Source organism: Xenopus laevis, chromosome 1S (genome assembly GCF_017654675.1).
Source record: "Xenopus laevis strain J_2021 chromosome 1S, Xenopus_laevis_v10.1, whole genome shotgun sequence".
Taxonomy (NCBI): Eukaryota; Metazoa; Chordata; class Amphibia; order Anura; family Pipidae; genus Xenopus; species Xenopus laevis.
Window position 1 is genome coordinate 16,235,628 of NC_054372.1, and position 25,455 is coordinate 16,261,082.

Genomic DNA, 25,455 nt, shown 5'->3' on the forward strand with positions numbered 1-25,455 from the left:
TGGCAGCCTTAAGTGAATCATCATTATTTGCGCTATGGTTTGATGCATGGGAAGTATAAATAACAAGTCACAGTGAAAATGTTATTGTGTACAATTTTATGTGATTATGAAGACCGTAGCTTGGAAAAATGTGGGACCCGGTTGGCAAGTAACACAGAGCAAGATGGCAGCCGTAAAAAATTTGATCAGTTTTGCCCAAACTTTCTTTAGTTATTGCTGATGAACAAATAAAAAGCAATCAACTTCTATATCTATATAAATAACCCCTCCCAAATTAGGTCTTGCTCTGGGTCTTTGCCACTGAAGCCTAAGGAGGTTATTTTTTAAAAGTCCGAATGCCAAAAATGTGAAAAACAATTTTTACTATAAAATCTGAATTTTTAATGGGAAAAAACTCAATTTTTTGGGGATTTATTAAAGCCCAATGCTGCAAAATTTTCAAATCTGAAAATCTGTCATCTCAGACCTGCCGATGTTGTATATAAGTCAATGGGAGAGGTCCCTATCCTATTTAAAGGGCATGTAAAGTCTAAAATAGAATAAGGCTAGAAATGCTGTATTTTGTATACTAAATATAAACATGAACTTACTGCACCACAAGCCTAATCAAACAAATAATTTATTCTTTCAAAGTTGGCTACAGGGGGTCACCATCTTGTAACTTTGTTATACATCTTTGCAAGACTAAGACTGTGCACATGCTCAGTGTGGTCTGGGCTTCTTAGGGATCATCATAAACAAAGTTGCTTGAGTTCTGCATGGCTGGGAAGTAAGGCGGGGCTCCCCCTGCTGTTCATAAGTATGATTGTTTCCCTGCTCAGCAGTTAGGGACCGTCTGACAATTCCTATCCACAGCAGTAAATGAAGGGAGAATTTCACTGCATACAGTCAGGTTTCTTATAAAAACGGTACACATTTTTTAATTGAAGTATATTGGAAATAGCTTTTTCAGTAAAAATGGGATTTTATTTTTTTTCCTTTACATGTCCTTTAAAAGTTTCCGTTGTCTATGCTGGATTAGCCGGAAAATCCTACTCTTTCTGGCTTTTCGGACAAAAATCCAAACAAATTTTGACTTTTCGGGAAAAAGCCCGGAAAAAATCAAGCAATTCGGAAATAAAATCAGAGAAAATTGTGCGATTCAGATTTTTGCTCTGATTCGATTAAATAGTGCTTTTCTTAATAACAAATAAGGTCAAATTGTGGATTCTAGTTTGGTCCGGCTTTTTTAAAATAAAAAAACGCTTTTATTTTCAGTATTTCAGGTTTCACTACCATAGCTCCAATTATCTGAAAACCATAGATTAGAGCTGATTTTATGAGCAGTCTTTGCCCTAACATCAATATACACTGTGCTCTCTAAAAGAATCCGACTGCAGTCCCTGTCATGTGTCAATCATTTTCCTTTTAGTGTTGGAGGCCGTGTTTTTGGTTCCTAGGTAGATGTACCTCTGAAAATTGTCCCCTAAGCTTTGCAAAGGGACATGAAAGCAATATATTCCCAACTGTGATCCAGTGCACATACTAATAATATGATTCACTAGAATTAAAGCACCTTTGGAGGTGCAACAGATAGAACTAGATGAGTATTTCTGGGGCATAATAATGGAGAAGAAAGGTAGGTAGCAACTCCGGATCCCATAAAAAACAAAAGGTTATCAACCCCTTATTGAAAGAACAGATTTCCAATGGTCAAGCCTTATTTTGGGCGTATCTGTACTTAATTGTAGATACAGTAGACTGCAAGCAAGTCTAGATATTCAACTTTTAGGGCAAAACAAACCCCCAAATCTACTTTTTGGGGGTTATTTATCAAAATTTTCTCACTATTTTCTGAAAACCACTCCGACCAAATCCACACTGACTTCCCCCCTCGATTTATCATTAAATTTTCACAAAAATTTCTTGTGTTGGAGAAGGCTCTGTAAAATCGTTAAAAAATCTGAATCTTACCATTTTTTCAGATTTGTCACTGAAAACTGCGACTTTTTGAGATTTGACCCCTGAAAACGTTTTCGCTTTATTGCCTCAAAAGCACAAAATCTCCGGGTTTTTGTACAGAACCCACCACAGGATATCTTTTTGTGAATGGGACGTCTGCCATTGGCTTCTACGTGATCTCAGCAGGTCTAAGTTGGAGTACTTTTTTATTCTGACTTTTAACATCATCTGTCACTAAAGAAAATAAAAACAGAAATAAAAACAGACTTTAAAAAATAACCCCCTATAAATATAGAGATCTATAGTAACTGAATATATTACATTATCAATAATAAAAGCAGATTATTTAAAGGTAAATTATTGATCAAAGGCAAATCATTGGTCACATGTCCAGCAACAGCCAATCCTGGGCTATGAATTCTGCTACCCATGAATAATTCTTGTCCCAGTGCAATACAAAGCGAATGATTAAGAGATGACAATATAAACTTTTCAGTGCCAGTGACCTTTATTCTGATTGGGCCATGTGATTTCAGTAAACACACATTGCTGCATAGATTAATAGATTACATAAACTATTAGTATGTTATAGAATGGCTAATTTGAAGCAACTTTTCAATTGCCCTTTGTTATTTATGTTTTATGGATATGGAATTACTTGCCTTCTTCTTCAGACTCTTTCAAATGGGGGTCATTGAACCCATCTAAAAACAAATGCTGTGTAATAGTGCTGGGCGAATTTGTCACGTTTCGCCATGAATTTTGCGCAAAATTCGCGAAACTGGCGAAAATTATCGAAACTGTGAAAAATGTCGGAACCGTCACCGGCGTCAAAAGAATTTTCACCAACAAATTTTCACTACTTTGTAATGCTACAAACTTATTATAATTTTTGCTACTTTTCTATTTCTTTCTATTCGCTACTTTCCTCTCCTATTCATATCCCAGTCTCTTATTCAAGTCACTGCATGGCTGTCAGGGTAATTTGGACCCTAACAATATGTTACCCTGCTCTATTAGTCATGACTGAAACATGGAGGCTAGAAATCTGGTATGAAAAAAAAAATACAGACTGTTGCTGTTTTTATTCCCTGCACTCCTGGTTCCGACTCCTGAAACAGAATATCAGAAAACATCTGGTTCACATCCCTGGAGAACTGATTCTTGCTGCACAGTTACAAAAGGCAGAACCAGAAAACAGAAAGTGAAACTCAACCTCATTTTTCATTTGCGATTATATTAAAGGGGCGGTTCAGATTTATATTATTTATATATTTTTGTTATTTTTTTTTTTTTAAAAAAAACTTCAGTTTTATTATTTTTGTTATTGATCCTTTTTTTTTACACATATCTTTTTATTCAGGCCTCTCCTATTTGTATGCCAGTTCTTATTCAAGCCAGTACAGGGTTGTAATTGGACCCCTGCTGAATAAAAAGCTAAATAATAACTCAAAAACCACAAATAATTACAAAAATTTAAACCAAATTACAAATTGTCTCAGAAAGGGGAACCCATAAACACAGAGAGTGTGTGACGTTAGAGTCAGTGTTATAAATATTACAATGTACAGCACCTAAAGGATTAATGCGGAGGAACTGTGGTTGTACACAATGGAAAATCTCTAAAATAGGGCAGGGAAGGTCTTGCATGGCATCAATATGAATGTGGTTAACACCTTTGCTACTGATTGCTTTACACAGGCTCATATTGTGCAAACCGACTTATCATTACATCAGAATCTGCCGAGAGCTTCTCACACAAGCTAAACGTTTGCATATGGTCTAGAGTCCTCGCAAGGCCATTAGAGCAAGTTGTATTTCTGCAACAATAACAGGAAATCACCTCTGCCAATGACATATGTACAAATCCATTGTTGTACCTTCATTCTTGTGTTTTACTTCCCATAGAACTTACAGTACTCCTGTCCTAAAAATGTTCTTCTTTTTCCGTAGTGTCCTTACTGAATGGAGACGGACACCCTATGCAGTGGCGGATTAAGAAAATGTGAGGCCCCTAGACTACACTTTCCACAGGGCCCCCTTCTAGGGTAGCAAGATTTTTTTGTGCGGTCCGTGCCACGTTTTTTTCAAAGAGCTGACCGCCGCGTAAATACGCTATCGTTTTCAAGCTTAGGCAATGGCACATTATGCTAGCGTAATAAAAACCGTGGCGCAGATCACAATAATTTGGAAATTAATTGCACAATTGCTTCGATGATCTGCAATTAATTTCCAAATTATCAAAAATAGCAAACAAATTATTCAAAAATAGCAGATTAGCAGGTAAGTACGCAGCTACTACCTGGGAGTGGGACCCCAATGCTGATCCCAGTGGAGCACAACCACTACCAGCGGTATATACTGATTCAGCCTGTGTTTGCTTTGCTGGCCTGGCTGAAGTTTTTAATTCTGGTCAGGTCAGTGGACGCCAGTTGGTGACATTTTTTTTTTTAAAGAAAATAAATTGCCAAAAAAAACCCATGGGCCCCTAACCACTATGGGCCCCTAGGCTATAGCCCAGGCTAGCCTAGGCATTAATCCACCCCTGATCCTATGTCTGCAACCCAGTCCTCAGGCTTACTGGCATCTGGACTTTTAGGGGATTATTTACTAAGCTCCGAATACCCGAAATTCCCCGAAATCCAGAACATTTAGGTTTTAAAAAAATCACGAATTTTTCAGGAATTTATTTAAACCCGAGGGCTAAAAAGCCCGAATATAAAAACACGGCATCTCAAACCTGTCAAAGTTGCATAAAAGACAATGGGAACAGTCCCATTGATTTTTGGTTGTTTCAGGGTTTCGGGCAATTTCAAGATGTTTTCGGAGCTTTCGGGTGAAAACTCTGAAAAATTCGGAGTTTTCGGGGAAAATTCACAAAAAAATCATGAAGATCTGAGCTTTTCTCGCAAAGGTAATTTTCAGGAAAATTTAATAATAAATAAGCATTAAAAACCTGAGCGGTTTAGATCGGAGTTTGTAGCAGCCGATATTGAGATAAATTCGGACCTTGATAAAAAAAAACCCCTAATTCTGTGGTTTAAAGACTGTTTGGGTTCAAGGCTGGGTTCTTTTTAGGTCAAATGAGACCCCATTTCAGCTCACAGCAAGGTTACAGGTACAAGAAAACCTTTTGCAATGACTAATTTAGCTCTGTTCTTAATAGGAAAATAAGGATGTATACATGTTTTTCAAACCTTCATACACTATTGAAGTGTCCAAATTGTTTATCTGAAGTCAGTGTTGGAACGGCCCACCGGGATACCAGGAAAACTCCCAGTGGGCCCAGGTGTCAGTGGACCCTCTTGCTTCTAACCATTTGGGCCTATTTCATAGTCATTCTCTATTTCTGTATGGGAACAAAAATGCTAAATAGATAAAAAAAATAAATAGATAAAATAATAAATTATAGAAAAGAGACTTGGAGAATAAAGAGGTTGAGTAAGTAGAAGAGAAATAGTTTGGAGAGTGGGCCATAGTTGTTCACCTTTTAATAAATTTTTAGTATGATGTAGAGAATGATATTCCGAGACAATTTGCAATCGGTTGTAATGTTTTATTATTTATGGTTTTTGAGTTACTCAGCTTTTCATTCAGCAGCTCTCCAGTTTGCAATTTCAGCAATGTGGTTGCTAGGGTCCAAATCCCCCTAGCAACCCAGAACTGATGTAAACAAGAGACTGGAATATGAATAGGAGAGGCCTAAATTAGGGATGCACCGAATCCAGGTTTTCGGTTCAGGATTCGGCCAGGATTCGGCCTTTTTCGGATTCGGCCGAATCATTCTGTCCAGCCGAACCGAATCCTAATTTGCATATGCAAACTAGGGGTGGAGAAGGAAATTGCATGACTTTTTGTCACAAAACAAGGAAGTTATAAATGTTTTCCCCTTCCCACCCCTAATTAGCATATGCAAATTAGGGTTCGGATTCGGTTCAGTATTCAACCGAATCTTTCGAGAAGGATTCGGGGGTTAGGCCGAATCCAAAATAGTGGATTCGGTGCATCCCTAGCCGAAATAGAAAGATAAGTAATAGAAAGAAGCAATAACAATACATTTTTAGCCTTACAGAGCATTTGTTTTTATATAGGGTCAGTGACCCCCATTTGAAAGGAGTAAAGAGTTAGAAGAAGAAGTCAAATAATTAAAAAAAACTATAAAAATAAATAAATAATGAAGACCAATTGAAAAGTTGCTTAGAATTGGCCATTCCACAACACACTATAAGTTAACGTAAAGGTGAACCACCCCGTTGAGGTCTTCTGGTGACCTTTCTCTAGGATAATACACAAGTGATTTGAGGTCATCGCATGTAAAAAAAGAGCCAAAATGCCATCATTTATGATTTTGCATTTACATGATTACAATCAGGGTTCAATTCCCTTAAATAACCACAAGGGGTCACCATCAGCGTTCAATAAATTATAGCTCATAATGACCAGAATATATATTTCATTTTCTAGTTTTTACACTGCTAATATCTTGTATTTAACACAATAGAGCCACCTGCTGATCAGTTTGGCTAACTACCTACAGTTGGCAGAAAATCCCATTGGTAAGTGGAGCAAAGTCTTTTGATGTCACGCTGCTTTAAACTGACCAGAGCAAAGTCAGAGGGCTTATCAACAGAAGAAGCATTTGCCATAGTACTGCCCAATGTCTGACAGCACCTAAAGAAACCCAAAAAAGTGTTCTTTCTAGATTACAGCTCAGCATTCAATAACATCAAACCTGAGAAACTCAGAACTAAAGAACCTGTCCTTGTCCTTCCTTGCCTGGTCTGCAACTGGGTCTTAGATTTACTACTTCTACTGCCTTTACTACAGCTCACTACCTTTTTATTGGAGGGAATATAAGAATATTGTATTTTATTGTGTATAAAAGCTTTCCGGAACAGAGCAGTGTCTATTCGGGTATTCGCGGCCACAGCTGGTATTGCACAGACTTAATTATGCTAACGTCTAGGACTAGATGATTTTAGATAACTGACTTTCTAATTGGTAACAGTTAGTGCCACATCAAATACCTTGATTTTTTTACTGGGTGAAAGTCTCTCTGTGTTAACGTCATAGGACTTGCCAGTTGGAGTTTTGAGTTAGGAATAGACTAAGATATAAATAAAGAAATTATTTGTTCCTGTAATTGTGGTTGCTGGAGAGCATTTATTCACGGCTCCTTCTGTGATAGAAAGTGGTGGCAGCGGTGGGATAATTTATATGCTGAGACCGTTGCCAGAATGACATACAATGGAGCATTATTTGGCTGAGCTTCGTCTTCCCATTCTCAAAGGTCTGTGTAAGAATCGGGGAATCAAAACTACTGGACTAACTAAAGAGCAGATGGCAACTCTTGTTGGCCAACTCACAAATGCTACTCAGCCAGGATTGACAGATATTGACAGATATGGCCAGTTTATTGATGGAGCAGGAAGAGAAGCAGGTAGGTCCTTACTCAACCCAACACATGTAAGTGGAATAGATAGAGAAATCACAGCCATTACTGAATCTGAACAGGGCAGAGGTGTGTCAGGTGGAGAATGACCCAACTATGGTGAAGGATCGGTCACTGGGATCTGGGATCAAGTATCAAGCTCTGGGATCTAACCTCACAGGTTCAGAAAGTCTTGAATTGACCATTCAGTACAAGAATAGAACAAATGAAGAGAGTTTACCTTTACATTATGAGCACAGGGTGAATATATAATATCGGCTGGGCAGACATCTATGTAAATTCTCTCTCTCATAAATTATGCATTGGTTGTTATTAGTTCCAGCTCATAATTGACTGCTTTTTACTTATTATTGAGTTATGTATAGTGCAGCATATTCTTGATTTTCTACAAACTTGTCACCTAGTTATTGTATTCAGGCTTTGTCTAGAAAACAGCTTGGTTTTCATCGATGACTTTGCCCCGAAAATGTTGACACTCAGGGCCGGATTTACATAACAGGCACCCCTAGGCCCGCTGTCGTTCATCGCCCCCTGTTCTCCCCCTTATATTCACTTACATTTTCATCATCAGGGCAAGAGCAATGGGGATTGGTTCACAGGAAATTTAAAAAACGGTCATATCAGTGTTTCTGAACCGCTGTGGGTGTGGCTGGGCTGCATGCCGCCCCCTAAAATCCTGCCGCTCTAGGCCCGGGCCTTTGTGGCCTCTCCACAAATCTAGGACTGTTGACACTGTGACTGTCTATGGGGGGGTGCAGCCCCACTCTTAAATACAAGGGTATCACTCTATTGAAAGTACAAAGAAGAAATAAGAAGAAATGCAACATTCTACGGTGCTTTGTAAGTGATGAATTTATCTGTTTTCTGCTTTTACTGTCAAACCCCAAAAGTCATGAAAACCCAATGGGCACTGCAGTTGCTAGTATATTCTGTAATGAATGTAAAATTCAAGGAAGTTAAGCCTGGAGCCAGCATTGATACTGCACCACCTCCCCAGCCGTTACATAGGACTTAAAATGCACTTAAATTGGCAATGTTATAAAAAGTATCCACAAGTGAAAATCTTGGCATTTCAGGGGGGTATAAATATGAATCAGATGCTATTAGTTATTTTGCTGGAGTGCTCCTGTATCCAATGTCATGAGTGGGGAGGTCAATTTGCTGCTGTGGGGTGACTGCTGGTTGTCTGGGTGTGTGACTGTGTCATCCTGTACTGACCAACAATAGGGACAGTGTTAGATTAGTGTTAGGGACGTCTATCCAAACCCCAATCCTAAAAAATATCCCAACCCCACAGCCAGTCTGGGTGGTGAAGCCAATGCAAAGACTGACTCAGCGTTAGGGACAGGTTAGAGGGCCTGGTGTCAGATTGCCACCGGCACAACATTTTATCAAAATACACAACAGATCCATTGAAAAGAATAAAGAAGTCATTCTCATATCTTACAAAAAAAATCATTTATAATTTGAACGTTTACACTACTGTACAACTTTACAGATTAGAGAAATCTTCTTTGTACTGATGTCAATGATCAGTAAAACAATCGGCAGGTGCAACTTTGGGCTGATATAAGTCGATATTACGGACCATGGAGTCATTTGTAATAAATAATAGCCACATTTATTTAAGGTATAGTGATCCAAATTACAGAAAAAAAAAAACTGCTTTACAGAAAACCAAACATTTTGAATAATAGATCCCACACCTGTATATGAGACAACAAAATGCACACTGATAGCGATACTAGATATTTCTTGTTATTTTTATTTCTTATCTTTTCTTTCTGTACCTTTGTTATTCTTCTTTTAGTTTCATATTTAAATACCCGAAAGGTACAAATACCGCCTTAGAGCAGTCGCTTTCTGACTTCTTTGGTTATTGTTATTTTAAAGGCCTAACCTTTGTTCAGGGATTGTCTTAGTTTATAACAAGTTTACAGATATATAAAACATTGTTGCATCAGCTACAGTTCCAAGAATACTTACACCATCTATGAGGGCAAATAGAAAGTCTCCCTAAAATTACCAACTCATAACATAGTTCTGTGAGCTCCAGGCTCTTCTAAGACTATTCTAACCCCAATAATTCAGCTGCAGATTATAAAATCAGATGACAGTCATGTCTCAAGTTAAAAAACAGGGGTAAAAGTCACTGTTATGGTTTTAAAACCAGAATTTTGTCAAGTGTTGGGGAAATTTGATTTTAATACTTCCTTTAGCAGCTACTCTTTGTATGGATAAATGTAAATATGGCTTTGTCATTTTTTCACCTACTTCATTTCACAATATTTTATCCCTAGAATATCCTAGCATACACCTTTCTAACACTTTTTACATCACCCCTTGTTGTCATTGTGTTATGAAGCTCTTGTAGCAGGTACAACCAAAATGTGCCATAAATATGTTATATGGGGTGGCGGAATATTTGACATACCATATATCTGAGGGCAAGATACAGTATATTAAAATAATAAATATAACACAAAGATGTCTATAGAGATTTTAAAGGGCATGTAAAGTCTAAAATAGAATAAGGCTAGAAATGCTGTATTTTGTATACTAAATATAAACATGAACTTACTGCACCACAAGTCTAATCAAACAAATAATTTATGCTTTCAAAGTTGGCTACAGGGGGTCACCATCTTGTAACTTTGTTATACATCTTTGCAAGACTAAGACTGTGCACATGCTCAGTGTGGTCTGGGCTGCTTAGGGATCGTCATAAACAAAGCTGCTTGAGTTCTGCATGGCTGGGAAGTAAGGCGGGGGCTCCCCCTGCTGTTCATAAGTATGATTGTTTCCCTGCTCAGCAGTTAGGGACCGTCTGACAATTCCTATCCACAGCAGTAAATGAAGGGAGAATTTCACTGCATACAGTCAGGTTTCTTATAAATACGATACACATTTTTTTAATGAAAGTATATTGGAGATAGGTTTCTTTTTCATTAAAGAAAGTAAAAATGGGATTTTTTTTGCCTTTACAAGCCCTTTTAGTAGAGTGAGGCTTTTGTGAATCCCTTGGAGACCCTGTTCATAGAAACACAAATTTTTCCTATACTCAGCTCAATTCAACAGCTGAAGTGTACAGTGAACTCTTTACTATGCCAATGTGTAGTTTTTTCATTGCTTGTCAGGCATTAGTGGCATAGTATGGAGTCGATACAAGAGGAGGCAGCTTTGAGAACCTCCATCATTCCAGGACAGACAGGGAACCCCAGATTGACTGAAAACCATTTATCAACCATTTAGCATTGTCCTCTGTTTGTTGTGAGTATTTTCCATCTGATGGAGGGAACTGCAGTGGTTGTGGGCTTCTCTGGCCATAATTGCTCTTGAGAAGATCCTCCTTTTCCGGTAATTTGTTTTACACTTGAAGGCAAAGTTATGTTTTCAATCTTGTGAAAATTCAAACAATCTCGTGTTGTTTCCTTGTCCCCTTTTCAACACTGGAAACATCTGGAATTTAAAATAGGCGAAGTGAAAAAACAATTGCATGCATTTGTAGCTCACATCAATATGTATTTAGGAATTAAAGGGAAACTATCTAAATTTAATATAAGCTTCATTATATTGAAATAAGAAACGTTCTAAATACAATCAATTGAAAGTTCTGCATCGTTTCTGAAATAAGTTTATCTTCACTATTCCTCTCTCAGCATCTGTTTCTCTTCATTCTGTCTTTATACAGGAGTTGTGTGTCAGATATTCATTGACAATTAGATCAAATATTTCTTATAGGGAGGCTCCTTTCCTAGCAAATGTATTAGATTCCAGTATAAACAAAATCTAACAAAATAACTGCCTTTTGCACAAATCCTGCATGTAGAGAGACACGATGTCTGGTGATTTTAATAGAGTGAGCTCTAATACATCTTCTAGGCAAAAGGAGCCCCCCTATAAGATATATTGGATCTAACTGTCAGTGAATATCTGACACCCAACTGCTGCATGAAGACAGAATGAAGAGAAACAGATGCTGAGAGAGGGACAGTGAAGATAAACATCATTATTTCAGAAACAATACAGAATATTTAACTGATTATATTTAGAAAACTTCTTATTCCAGTCTGGTAGAAATATATATGAATAAACACATATTGTGCGTCATTTAACAAGTGATGCTCAGGGTGCAAATAGTTTGTGTTGAACTTGCCTCTGGGCTCAAGGTAAATGATCCCTATAGACATACTGTTTTAGTCTCAGATACTCTTTATAGTCTAAAGCTGGCCATAGATGTTAAGATTTTTAAAAGATCCGATCATCATGGTGAGACCACGATTTTCTCGGAACGATCGTACAAAATGACCAACAACTAAAAAACCAATTTGGCAGGAAAACAAAGGGGAGCTGCCTGCTTGGCCCTGCAAACATAGATAGATTGCACTGGGACCGACAAAGATTTTTTTGACCTGGCCGATCAATTTCCTGACAGATGTCGGCCGAAAAATCATAAGATGTACGATCATTTGAATCCCACTAACCGCACGATAATTTGGCAGGATTGGTTGGACTTCCCTAAAATCGGTCGTTCGGCAAGAAGAATCGTCGCGTCTATGGGGAGCTTAACAGTGAGAGATGAAATAGACAAAAAGAACTTACCTTTACTTCTGCTGGGATGGTGCTTCTTGGCTTTTGGGGAGATTTTTCTGTGTGAATCTTTTTCATTTTGTGCGAAGTTGCCATAGGTGTGATCACTGTACAAAGCTAAAACACATTCATAAACAACATTAAACAGAATGCCGAGTACCCTAGTTTAGAAGATAAGCATTATAAATAGACTGCACATCCTGGTTGAACTACATGATATCCTCCAGATGTTGTTGAATAGTGATGGGCGAATTTGCGCCGTTTCGCTTTGCCGAAAAATTCGAAACAGGAAAAAATTCGCGAAACGGCGCCAAATTGTTTTTTAAAATTTGGATTACAGGTATAGGATCCGTTATCCGGAAACCCGTTATCCAGAAAGTTCAGAATTACGGAAAGGCCGTCTCCCATAGACTCCATTGTAATCAAATAATACAAATTTTTAAAAATGATTTCCTTTTTCTCTGTAATAATAAAACAGTAGCTTGTACTTGATCCAAACTAAGATATAATTAATCCTTATTGGAGGCAAAACCAGCCTATTGGGTTTATTTAATATTTACATGATTTTCTAGTTGACTTAAGGTATGAAGATCTAAATTATGGAAAGACCAGTTATCCAGAAAGCCCCAGGTCCCGAGCATTCTGGATTATAGGTCCCATACCTGTATTTGCATAAAATGGAGTCTACGGGAGACAGTCTTTCCATAATTTGGAGTTTTCTGCATAATGGGTTTCTGGATAATGTATCCAATACCTGTACAGCAAACTTGAGCTACAGATGCAGAGTGCTATATTGCAGGCAGGTTCAACTGTAGCAAAGTAAAAAAAACAAATTTTTTGGTGTATTTCCGATTTCAGTAGCAGTGCAAGAAACATGAATACATAAAGTAATGTGAGCAAGACCACAACATATAAATGTTACACTTGGTATATCTAGTGGTGAGAGTCAGCCCCCCACTTCCTCTGTATGAAGCCACACAGCTGGGTGAACACTCAGAGCCCCCAAAAGCACATGATTATTTGTTAGAACAACATGCAAGTGTCCCAGCACGCAAAGAGCATCGGCCCATGTCCAAACTGAAGCTTCTGGTCTACTTGTTTTCACTCCAGCCCTTTAATGCAGCCTGGGTTCTGTAACATTGTGTTCCCAAGATTTGACACATCTGTCCTCACGTAGAATGTAGCAGCTGCTGAGGATTCCTCACCGACATGTGAAACAACCAACAATGGTCTGGCTTAAGCCATTGCTTTATGACTTTTGTGAATTTTGGCTCAATCACCGGAGCTTTGGGTCCTACAAGTTTTCAACGTTTCTTTGCTTAAAGGAAAAATATACTCCAAAAGGAACGGAATACTTCACTCTGCTCTGAAATCCATTTCTCATACGAGCAAACAGATTTTTTTATATTCAATTTTGAAATGTGACATGGGGCTAGACATATTGTCAATTTCCCAGCTGCTCCAAGTCATGTGTGCTCTGATAAACTTCAACCACTCTTTAATGCTGTACTGCAATTTGGATTGATATCACCCCCTCCCTTTTCCCCCCAGCAGCCTAACAAAAGAACAATGGGAAGGTAACCAGATAACACAAGATTACAGCTGCCTGGTAGATCTAAGAACAGCTTTAATAGTAAAAACCCATGTCCCACTGAGACACATTCAGTTACATTGAGAAGGAAAAACAGTAGCCTGCCAGAAAGCATTTCTCTCCGAAAGTGCAGGCACACGTCACATGACCAGGGGCAGCTGGGAAATTGACAAAATGTCTAGCCCCATGTCAGATTTCAAAATTGAATATAAAAAAAAAATCTGTTTGCTCTTTTGAGAAATGGATTTCAGTGCAGAATTCTGCTGGAGCAGCACTATTAACTGATGCGTTTTGAAAAAAACATGTTTTCCGATGACAGGATCCCTTTAAAGGAGAACTAAAGCTTAACTGTTTCTGTACCAGCCCAAGGCAACCACAGCCCTTTGGAGACACAGTGTCTCCAAAGATGCCCCAGTAGCTCCCCATCTTCTTTTCTGCCGATTCACTGCACATGCTCTGTGCTGCTGTCACTTACTGAGTTTAGGGACCCACTCACAATATACAGTTCACATAGAATCGAAATCTCACAATATAATCCGAAGATTTTGTGTTTTTCAGGGCAAATATCAGAAAGTGTTTTTTTGGGCGGAAAATCTGAAAAATTTGTACGCTTCATTTTTTTCACAGTATTTTCAGTTTTTTCCCTGCAAAGAAAATTTTCGGGAAAGTGTATTTATAAATAGGGAGAAAAAAACCTGTGCGGATTTGGTTGGATTTGTTTTCAGAAAATATTAATATAAATTCAGACTTTGAATAATTGACCTCGTATGGTTTGTTTGTTTGCACAGTGCTTTGTAGAATCCCAGGGGGCTGCCCTTATTCCTTAAAATGTCAATTTTCTATTTAGGATTACCAAATGGCACATACTACAGGTATATAACCGATTATCCAGAATGCTCGGGACCTGGGTTATTCCGGATAATGGATCTTTCTGTAATTTGGGTCTTCATATCTTAAGTCTACTAGAAAATCATGTAAACATTAAATAGGCTGGTTTTGCTTCCAATAAGGATTAATTATATCTTTGTTGGGATCAAGTACAAGCTACTGTTTTATTATTACAGAGAAAAAGGAAATCATTTTTAATAAAATTGATTATTTGAATAAAATTGAGTCTATGGGAGACGGCCATGCCGTAATTCTGAGCTTTTTGGATAACAGGTTTTCGTATAATGAATCCCATACCTGTAGTAAAACAGTATATTATTATGAGAATGGTTTATATACTTAAAGCAGGGTTTTGCATTTGAACCGTGCTATGCAATTATATTTTATAGAGACCTAAATTTTTTGGGGATCATCATCATTTATTTATATAGCGCTGTCAAGATACGCAGTGCTTTAATGTAGTTTTCCTTTAAGCACTGGAGGCAGAACTGTTTCCACTTACACCTCTGTGTACCTGAAATGCCAGGGCCTATTTTAATTCTCAGTCCAGACCTGTTCAGCAGTCAGCTTAAGGTACGGTACCCTAAACTCAGTTTCATTTCAGAGCTGAAGCTTTTACTCAGCAATATTTTACATAAGGGGTGCCCATATATTATATCTTGTTTGCTTGAGATGCTGCAACAAGGTAACTAAGCAATGTTGGGGGTCATTTATAAAACTTATAAATGGTTGTCTTGCCCATGTTTTTTCCTGCTGCTCTGTGCGTCTTCCCCGGTTTTTGTACCCACTGTGCGAGGTTGTTGTGCCAAAAATAGCGTTGACAGTAACTTAAATTCGCAAATTGCAAAACTGTTTTGCGAAGTTGTGGCGTAGAGTGTGCACATGAATTTTCGCAATTTGTGATTTTTGACATATTTATAAAGCTCTTATAGACATTCTGTAAGACGCACTGGGAGATTGTTCCAGCCTCTTACCTCCCGGAGTGTCTCTCCCTGAATGGCGGTGCGCATGTGCGCACTTCAGGGTTCCTCTTCCAGTGACGCTGGCGTCCAACTCTGAGCATCATGACGTCATCAGTGTGCGTCAGATTTTAGTTTTTGGCGCCAAAGACAGCTTAAAAGGCCAGTCCACCATTTTGTTAATGCCCAAGCTGGTTCCATTTTACTGATCCTGCCAAAGCGTGCGTTTGTGATATTGAATTCCTGGTGTTTGACTCTTAAACATGATTCTGCCACCTGCCATGAACCTTTTGCCTGACTTCAAATACGTCTTCTCTTCAACCCTACCTGTACCTCGCTTACGGTTTGTCTACGCACTTCCTTGTTGGATTCCGCAGCAGAAAGCCCCCAAAAGGGCGTCGGTGAAAACCTGTGTGTCCACAAGGTACAGTCACCAAACAAGGTTAGTGATAACATGAATCAGATAGGTTACTATCCGACTCACAGGAGGCTGCCAGGAGTTGTATTATGACGGCTACAGACTCCCATGCCTAATTTACCAAGGTTGGGGGGCATAATTTAAAAAAAAAAAAAAATAATTAATTACCTGTTGGTTCTCTTTTTCTTTTACAAATCCAGATAACTGGGATTGTGACAATAATCACTGAAATAAGAATAGCAAATGGAATCCAGATGTAGAGACTGTAGTTCCACCAGATATGAATCACTGAAACATAAAAGGGATAAAAAAAAATCTGAGCAGTTTTTGCAACTGACCCCAAGGCTCATTGAGGGACAGATTTACATAATGGGTACCCCTAGGCCCGCTGCCTTTCTTACCCCCAACCCCTCCCTTTTATTCCCTCAAATTCTCATCAGGACTGAAGCAATGGGGATTGGTGCACAGAATATTTAGAAAACTATTGTATCTCCTGCGAATCCTCAGTGTTTCTGAACCAATGTGGGTGGGGTTGGGCATCATGCTGCCCCTAAAATCCTGCCGCCCTAGGCCTTGGTGGCCTTTCCACAAATCCGGGCCTGGGCTCATGACAGACAGGGTGTATAGTCTACTAGAAAGTTCTATTCATTGGTATTTGGCATATGGTATTTGTAAAAGCATATTTATCAAATGGTTAACTCAATTGATAAATACGATTCTAAAAATCCCATAGGAATGAATATAAAGTGGGTTCTAATTTGATAAATCTGCCCCAGTTGCTTAAGGACAGATTCATCAAGGGTCGAGTTGAAAATTCGAATTTTCAAATTTTTTTATAGTCAAAAAACTGTCAAATTCAACTAGGCAGTTGTTCGAATTCGAGATTTATTATACTCTGACCATTTAATAATTCAAATTTGACTATTCACCACCTTAAACCTGTCAAATTGCTGTTTGAGTCAATGGATCAATTTTGAGTTGTTTGCAGCCTTCCTGACATTTGAGTTTTTTCCGGAGAAAAAAAAAATTTGAATCTAGATTTTTTAATTCAAATCAAATTCATTTTGAACTTGATTTGAGTTTTCAGGTCGATTTAATACATCCGAATTTTAAAATTTTGATTTTTTAAATAATTTAGATCGGTCAAAAATATACGAGTTTTTAAAAACTCACATTAATTCGAAATTTGACCTTTGAAAATGTGTCCAAGTGTCAAGTGCTCTGCCAATCAAGGGTGCTTACCCATCAAATCCCACAGAGTATCTGTTGATCCACATTACTGCTCTGGCTGCGGCAAATCGCAACTTATTTAGTAACTAAGCATAGCTTCACACAAATTTAGTGGGCAGTTGAAGAATAATCCAAATATCCATAAAAATAAAGTAACCCGGGAAGGTGCCTAACTACTAACAATTACTATATTTATCTTCAAATGCATAATATCTCCAACATGTTAAAAGGGCATGTAAAGGCAAAAAATAAAATCCCATTTTTACTTTCTTTAATAAAAAAGAAACCTTTCTCCAATATACTTTAATTAAAAAATGTGTACTGTTTTTATAAGAAACTTGACTGTATGCAGTGAAATTCTCCCTTCATTTACTGCTGTGGATAGGAATTGTCAGACGGTCCCTAACTGCTGAGCAGGGAAACAATCATACTTATGAACAGCAGGGGGAGCCCCCGCCTTACTTCCCAGCCATGCAGAACTCAAGCAGCTTTGTTAATGATGATCCCTAAGCAGCCCAGACTACACTGAGCAGGTGCACAGTCTTGGGGGCCGATTCACTAACTTCAAGTGAAGGATTCGAAGTTAAAAAACTTTGAATTTCGAAGTTTTTTTTGGGCTACTTCGACCATCAAATGGGCTACTTTGACTACGACTTCGAATCGAAGGATTCAAAGTAAAAATCTTTCGACTATTCGACCATTCGATAGTCGAAGTACTGTCTCTTTAAAAAAAACTTCGACCACCTAGTTCGCCATCTAAAAGCTACCGAAGTCAATGTTAGCCTATGGGGAAGGTCCCCATAGGCTTGGCTAACTTTTTTTGATCGAAGGATATTCCTTCGATCGTTGGATTTAAATCCATCGAATCGTTCGATTCGACGGATTTAATCGTTCGATCGAAGGAGTTATCCTTCGATCGTTCGATCAAACTATCTGCGCTAAATCCTTCAACTTCGATATTCGAAGTCGAAGGATTTTAATTCCTAGTCGAATATCTAGGGTTAATTAACCCTCGATATTCGACCCTTAGTGAATAGGCCCCTTAGTCTTGCAAAGATGTATAACAAAGTTACAAGATGGTGACCCCCTGTAGCCAACTTTGAAAGCATAAATTATTTGTTTGATTAGGCTTGTGGTGCAATAAGTTCATGTTTATATTTAGTATACAAAATACTGCATTTCTAGCCTTATTGTATTTTAGACTTTACATGCCCTTTAAGGATAAAACAACAAATTGCAAATCTTCCATGTAGTTTACTTTGCATCAATCCCATTATATTTTGACCCACGCAACTCCGTCCAACTTTGGAGGATAAGATCTATCAATCGGACACCATCCTACTAAATTGCCTGTGTAGATTATCTCTAAGTATACAGCATCTTATCTCTCACGGACATAGATATATGAAAGTCATCAGTCATCTGAAAAGTTTGAACCCACTATGCGTATGTGGCACATTCAGACCACAAAATAAAAGTTGTGCATATATATATATATATTTTCATGGCTGACGTTTAGGGCGTAGCAAAGATACAACTTCTTGCCTTTCAAGTGTCCTGAAACCCCAACAGAAAGTAAACCCCCTAAAAACATATTTGGGAGCTACACTTCCTGAATAATCCAAAATGTGCAATTATGTCTTTGTTTACAGCACATTAAACAGGAAATATTTGCTAAATTAGCGAATGCTACACCTTTTCCTCAAAGGTGAACTTTTTGCCTCATTTTCTGTTATAGAAAGACCAAGATAAATATAAAATCTTTTCTAAACAGAACTAGCAAACATTAAGGGCAGAGACACACGTGGAGATTTGGGGAGATTTATTCAGCCAGAGACAAATCGCCTCTTCTCTGGGCGACGAATCTCTCCAGACTGCCTTCCCGCCGGCTAGAACCTAAATTGCTGATGGGATGGCACTTGGAGCGCTTTGTTTTCCCAAGTCGCCCGAAGTTGCCTCACGAGGAAACTTCGGATGACTTCGAAAAACGAAGCAATCCGAGCGCCATGCTGCGGTGATTTCGATTCTAGCCGGCGGGAAGGCAGTTCTGGGAGATTAGTTGCTCGAAGAAGAGGCGATTTGTCGCCGGGTGACTAAATCTCCCCGAATCTCCACGTGTGTCTCTGCCCTAACCCTTGGCTAAACAGAACAGATTCGTTTTTTATTTTCACTATTTCTCCATATATGGCCTCCTATTATACAGAAACTAAACCAAACTACGTATATATATATATATATATATATATAATATTCCTGGGCTAATAGAAGCATTGTGGCAAATACATAATGTTTCATAAATTTTCATTTCTAGGCTAGTTTTCTTTTATGAACAGAAGGAACTAGATGTGTGCTTCCTTATATGCAACTCTTGTCTAGTTCTTTGGTAGGGAATCATTGAGATGACTTTCTTACCAGGAGAGGACGAGGAGTCAATGACATATAATGTTGTGCCTTTTCCTTTTCCAGATCGATGTTCTGGTTTATCAATGATGACCTCACAAATATAATTTCCTGCGTCGCTCTCATTGACGGAGAAAAGCCAGAGCTGGGCTTTATCCTTGGTTAACTGATAGTCACTCTGATCCCGAGATCTTATTCTGACCTCCGTTTTATTGTTTATCCACAAAACCGATGCTAAAACTGTCCCATTATGAGCTGCACTCGCTGATTCATAATATACTTTCCACCAGACTCTGATCCTCTCATCCTGATCCTCAGCTTCCCAGGAGCAAGTTATACAGACATTGTCTCCCTTTGTAACCGATAAATTCTTAGGAGTCTGAATGATGCTCAGTGCGGCACCTGCAAAAACATTGTATTAATAAATAAAAATATTTATATTAGAAACATTTATAATGCAATAGTAATTTTCTGATGTCTGCATATGCTATGGAAGCAGTCCACCAATGGTGCCCAGTTGATGATCAGACTATTGGCTGAAAGTTCTGCTCATTCCATCATAAGGATGGGGAAAAAATGAACTGCTCATTTCACATATTTTGACACAAGAGACAATATAAAGAATTTCTGGTCTAATTTCTGTTTTTAAACAATTTATAAAAGCCTTGTTCTTGCAGAAAAAAAGTAATTTTCACCACATTTAAGTTAGTTACTTAGCTTATTTTAGTAAGACTACAAAATGTGTGCTCTATTCCTGACCTGGAGAAAAACATCATGCTAAAGCATACGTTTTTGGAAATCACTTCTTAAATGATCACTTAAGTTCAAAAATGCATGAAAAAGGCACAAGAACATTATCATAGTCTAGTACAGGTATGGGATCCGTTCTCTGAAAACCCGTTATCCAGAATGACAGAAAGGCCATCTCCCATAGACTCTGTTATAATAAAATAATCAAAATTTTAAAAAATGATTTCCTTTTTCTCTGTAATAGTAAAACAATAACTTGTACTTGATCCCAACTAAGATATAATTAATCCTTATTGGAAGCAAAACCTGCCTATTGAGTTTATTTAATGTTTACATGATTTTCTAGTAGACAAGGTATAAGAATCCAAGTTACATAAAGATCCGTTATCTGGAAAACCCCAGGTCACGAGCATTCTGGATAACAGGCCCCATACCTGTACATTAGTATGTTCCTATATTTAAGGGGTAATTTATCAAAATGTTAAAGATTTTTTTAAATAAAAAAGTCCAACCAAAGCTAGAATCCACAATTTTACCTTATTATTTTTTTAAAAAAGCACGATTTCATCAGGGGGGAAACACTAAAATCTAATGAAAACACGATTTGTACATTTTTTTTCTGCGATTTTTCATGAATAGTATGATTTTTTGGATTTTTGTCCAAAAAGCCCCAAATATTTGGATTTTTGGGATAATTCCAGTGCCGACCACAGAAACTTCCAAATAGAATAGGGACCTCTCCTATCGACTAATATACAACCTCGGCAGGTCTGAGATGGATTTTCGGATTCTGACTTTTTGCAGCATCAGCAAATTGCCTTGAGAAAGCGGTAGCGTATTTGATTTTACTTGATGAATATTGTTAAGGTCAATATTTGGTGTTTTGTTCACAGTGAATTGTTATGCAATATTCCTTTTATTACGAAAATCTACAAATGTCTTGATGAGTTAATAATTTCCTGCATTGATTCGTTTTGTTTATTAAAAAATGCCAATTAACATAATGGAAAAGAAAGAGAAAGCAGTAGCGAAACGTGGCACTAACATTTATTTTAACGGCTAAAATTGGTTTTAGTGGTAAATACATTAGCGGGTTTAACTGTGGGTGGATTGATCAGTTACGCTCAAGATTCTATTTATATAAACTCCTTCTCCTTTCCTAAGCGTCCTTGGATTTGTGTTTTTTTAGGGACGTTAGTTCTACAAGAATTAGTTGGGGAAGGTAAATACCAAGAACACAGTCCCTAAAACTCTGAATTCCAGTCTTTTTGGTGTCCCACAGGTAAAAAAAATTTGACATAGTTCTGATGGGACAACTCCAACTTCTATGAATTTCCTTTTTCTTGTTTCAACTGATGAATTTTGAGGTCAGTGTTTAATTAATTCAAATGATCAATACTAATTAATTTGCACACAGTCACTTTACTTTAATACATTTATTGCGCTGCACTTTATGAAATTGTGGAATCTCCTTTTTCTTCATTTATTTACCATTTAACAGCTCAGTGAGGTCTAATTTTCACGGATATATCACAGAGAAATGTTATGAAGGAAAAATCATTATACACAGTCTAAGGGGAAGTTGTATGGACAATAGTTAATGAATTCAGTATCATCTTGGAATTAATCTATACATTCTAATTAATTATGGTAAAAATATCACTGTTTTATAAAAATAATTTTTCTAGTTATAGTAAACATTTCTGGAGTTGATTGCACTTATTTTGAGAAAATTATCAGTTTTTGTTAGAAATTGGGAAGTATGGGGTGCTTTTCTGTATATTTGATAACATAAATGACACACTTATGGTAGTCAGACCCCTGTCAAACCCAGAATAAAGAAGTTATAGCTAAGTTGACCGATTTTATTACTGATACAAGAATACTCCATTCCCTTCACCCCACTGTCCTCTACCTATGTAAATGAATTACTGTATGTTATATTACCCTGTTACTTTTGTCTCAGTCTTTACTTCTATAATACATTCTCCTTTGCCCGAAAACCCGGAAGAATTTGCATTATTGCACCCAGTGCACATCAAAAAATTATTGGGACATCTTCCATTGACTTATATGCAACCTCAAAAGGCCTGAGATGTCGGATTTTCAGATTCTGACTTTTTCATACTTAGGGATTAATAATATTCCAAAAAATTTGTGATTTTTTTTTCACAAAAAATTTGGATTTTATACTAAAAGAACACAGATTTTCAGTTTTTTTGCGTTAGGAGTTTAGTAAATAACCTACAGTGTGTAGGTTTAGCCTTGATAAAGGGCCCAGTGTGGCCCAAAACGTTGCCAAACTTTGAGCCAATTAAATCACTTTTTGCATTACAAAACTGGACTGGTGTGCTACAGTATTTTTGGATCTCTATAGATTCTGCAAGGCCAGTGCCTATACAAGAACAGTATTATAGATTCTGCATTAGGCAAGGCCAGTGCCTAGAGGATAAAAACTGATAGCAGCAGACGTTATCAAAATAAAAATCAAAGGAAGATCAAAGCTGTGAATGGATGTCATGTATTTCAGTAGCTACACTAAAACTTTTTTTCAGGCAAAAAGCCATAGCACAGTGTATGTGTTTGTAAAGTGCTGTAAGGACCCACAGGACTGTATAATATATAAAAAGGACAGATGTACACAGGCAACATAATAAATACAATAAATAACCACAAAGTACACAGAGTTTATATAAGGTGTGAACTTCCGGTAGTGAAACTCAAGGCCCCGGCACCGATTTCAGCACAGAAACGGAGACTGACCACCTTAAAGTGCCGCTTTGCTGGCTTTGATTTTCAAATAAACACAATTCTTCAGCCCACTGGCTTGACATGGGGGAAATCACATAACATAAACAGTCCCACTTCACACCCTCAATGGTGTTCTCTTTACTCACATTTGAGTTTAGCCCTCACTGGCTTTCAGCGGACCACAAGTCCCAGAATCCTCTCTGGGCACCCTTGAGACACTCTTGTCTCCTGGGAGTGGTTTCTCTGGTCCTCTCTCCAGCTCAGGGGAATCACTCTTGTTCCCTGGTGCTCACATGTAGCCCCTCACCCTCCTCTACTCCAGGAGGTCTCTATTGAGAAGCATCAGCCCTGAGGTATTGCTCAACACCTCCTTTTAAATATCACAAACCTGTAGTTAATTACCTGTAACTGCCTTTAGCTTGGCAGCTGCAAAACCCTTACATGGAGCAAGGGATGGAAGCCCGCCCTGCTCTCTTCCATCCACTCCAGGGACCCATAATCCAGCTTTTACTAAGATGGTTCACCACGTAAACAGCTTTACTAATACTAGCTGCAGTAATACACATTTCCCTGGAGTTTCTTATTTCACCAGCCTAATGCTGGTGAAATATACATGATATTGTGCTCTTTTGACACACATATCTTACAAAGGACATAAAGCTTAAGTGCCATGTGGTAATAGAGACAGTAGGAAGGAGACTATAAAGAGCGTTTGTGTACCTAGCATTGGCTATAAGCCAACCTTCTGCTAACTCAAAAAAGGAAAGACATTCACATATCTGATTCTTGTGCTGCAAAAGAGCAAAAAAGTAGGTCATGGGCACACGCACAATATTGGCAGCAAAGCCAATTACTTTTTATCCGTGCAATGAAAACAGCAACTGCAGTGCTCCGAGCGTATGGGATCCGTTATCCGGAAACCCATTATCCAGAAAGCTCCAAATTACGGAAGGGCCATCTCCCGTAGACTCCATTTTATCCAAATAATCCAAATTTTTAAAAATGATTTCCGTTTTCTCTATATTAATAAAACAGTAGCTTGTACTTGATCCAAACTAAGATATAATTAATTAGTTACCATTAATAAGCTATGGTGATCCAAATGGCAAGATCCCCTTTCCAGAAAACCTCAGATCCCTAGCATTCTGGATAATAGATGTTGTACCTGTTTCTGTTTGTACATTTCAACTGCACTTAAGCGAAATTCCTTCTGCAGCCAAACGAGTCTAAATACACTTATGCACCAAATATAGAAAGAAGGAATGAAGGCTGGCTGCCTTAGTAATGGAAATGAAAAAAAACCACACAATGTAAAGTGTGTTTCAAAGAAAAAAAATATTTGTCCTCAACAGAGATGGTAAAACTGATACAAGAAATGCAGCTGTTGCTAAAGCTGGTTAAACAGAAGAATTTGTGATAGGATAAAGTTTAAAGTGGTGGTTCACCTTTACATTAACATTAAATTATAGAATGGGTAATTGTAAGCAAGTTTTTAATTAGCCATTATTTTTTATTTGTTCATACTTTTAGAATGATTTATTCATTCTTATTTATAATACAGTTGCCTGCTTGATATTTGCCTAAAGGGAATTTCCTCCTAAAAACTGTTTTTTTTGTGCATAATTTACCATTATTATTTGCATATTGTTTCCTGCAGAGCTTTATAGCATAGCACATCTATGCAGGGGGATTTCATTTTGGTGTGTCCCTAGGCCAGCCACCCACCCACTTCCCGTGGCTCCCCCATACAACCCCTACTCACAATTTCCCTGTACCCATCATGCCCCCATTCTTACCACTAATAATAGAAAAAAGACATTCACACTGAGGGGGTTATTTATCAAAGTCCGAATTTATCTCAATATTTTCTGCTACAAACTCCGATCAAATCCGCTGGGTTTTTTTTACGCTTAATTACATTTTCCTGAAAATTTGCTTTGCGGGAAAAAAATCGAATTTTCAGGATTTTCTCTGATTTTTCATCAGATTTTCAAGATTTTTTCAGATATTTGACCCAAAAACTCTGATTTTTTCCCAAAAACTCAGAAACTTCCGGGTAACGCTCGAAACCAAGCACACATCTCCCATTGACTTATATACAACCTAGACAGGTCTGAGATGACGGATTTTCTGATTTGGACTTTTACATCCTCGGGGTTTAATAAATTCTGAAAAATTGGTGATTTTTTTAAAAGTTCAATTTTATTTAAAAAAATCACACATTTTTGGTGATTTTTTTCATTCTGAGTTTAGTAAATAACCCCCTGAGTGTCTCCCCAGATCCTTTCTATTGTGGTCTGTGGATAGCATGCAACCCCCAGAAATCAGCATCATCTTACTTTGGCAAGCTGCAGGTCTAATCTGCCTTTCAATATACTTAACCAAAAAAAATTGTTTTAACGTGAATTGTGCTGTAATGCCCTAAAGGGTTCCAATAAAGGCGTTTTAATTTCTAAAAAGAAGGTGGTGCTGTTTCGTCTTGTAC

At 37.8% G+C, this 25,455-nt stretch overlaps 1 protein-coding gene across 2 annotated transcripts in view; it reads right to left on the reverse strand.

The window, feature by feature from the left end:
• Positions 1 to 10,272: 10,272 nt before the first annotated feature.
• LOC108704166 overlaps positions 10,273 to 25,455 on the reverse strand; it is a 40,095-nt gene continuing 24,912 nt past the window's right edge. For both annotated transcript variants that reach the window (XM_041579396.1, XM_041579395.1), the window contains exons 2-5: positions 19,482 to 19,871; positions 16,008 to 16,127; positions 11,996 to 12,100; positions 10,273 to 10,852 (exon numbers count right to left, since the gene is read on the reverse strand). In XM_041579396.1, the coding sequence (XP_041435330.1) occupies positions 10,803 to 10,852; positions 11,996 to 12,100; positions 16,008 to 16,127; positions 19,482 to 19,871 (665 nt within the window). In that variant the 3' untranslated portion in view covers positions 10,273 to 10,802. The remainder of the gene's footprint in view (positions 10,853 to 11,995; positions 12,101 to 16,007; positions 16,128 to 19,481; positions 19,872 to 25,455) is intronic.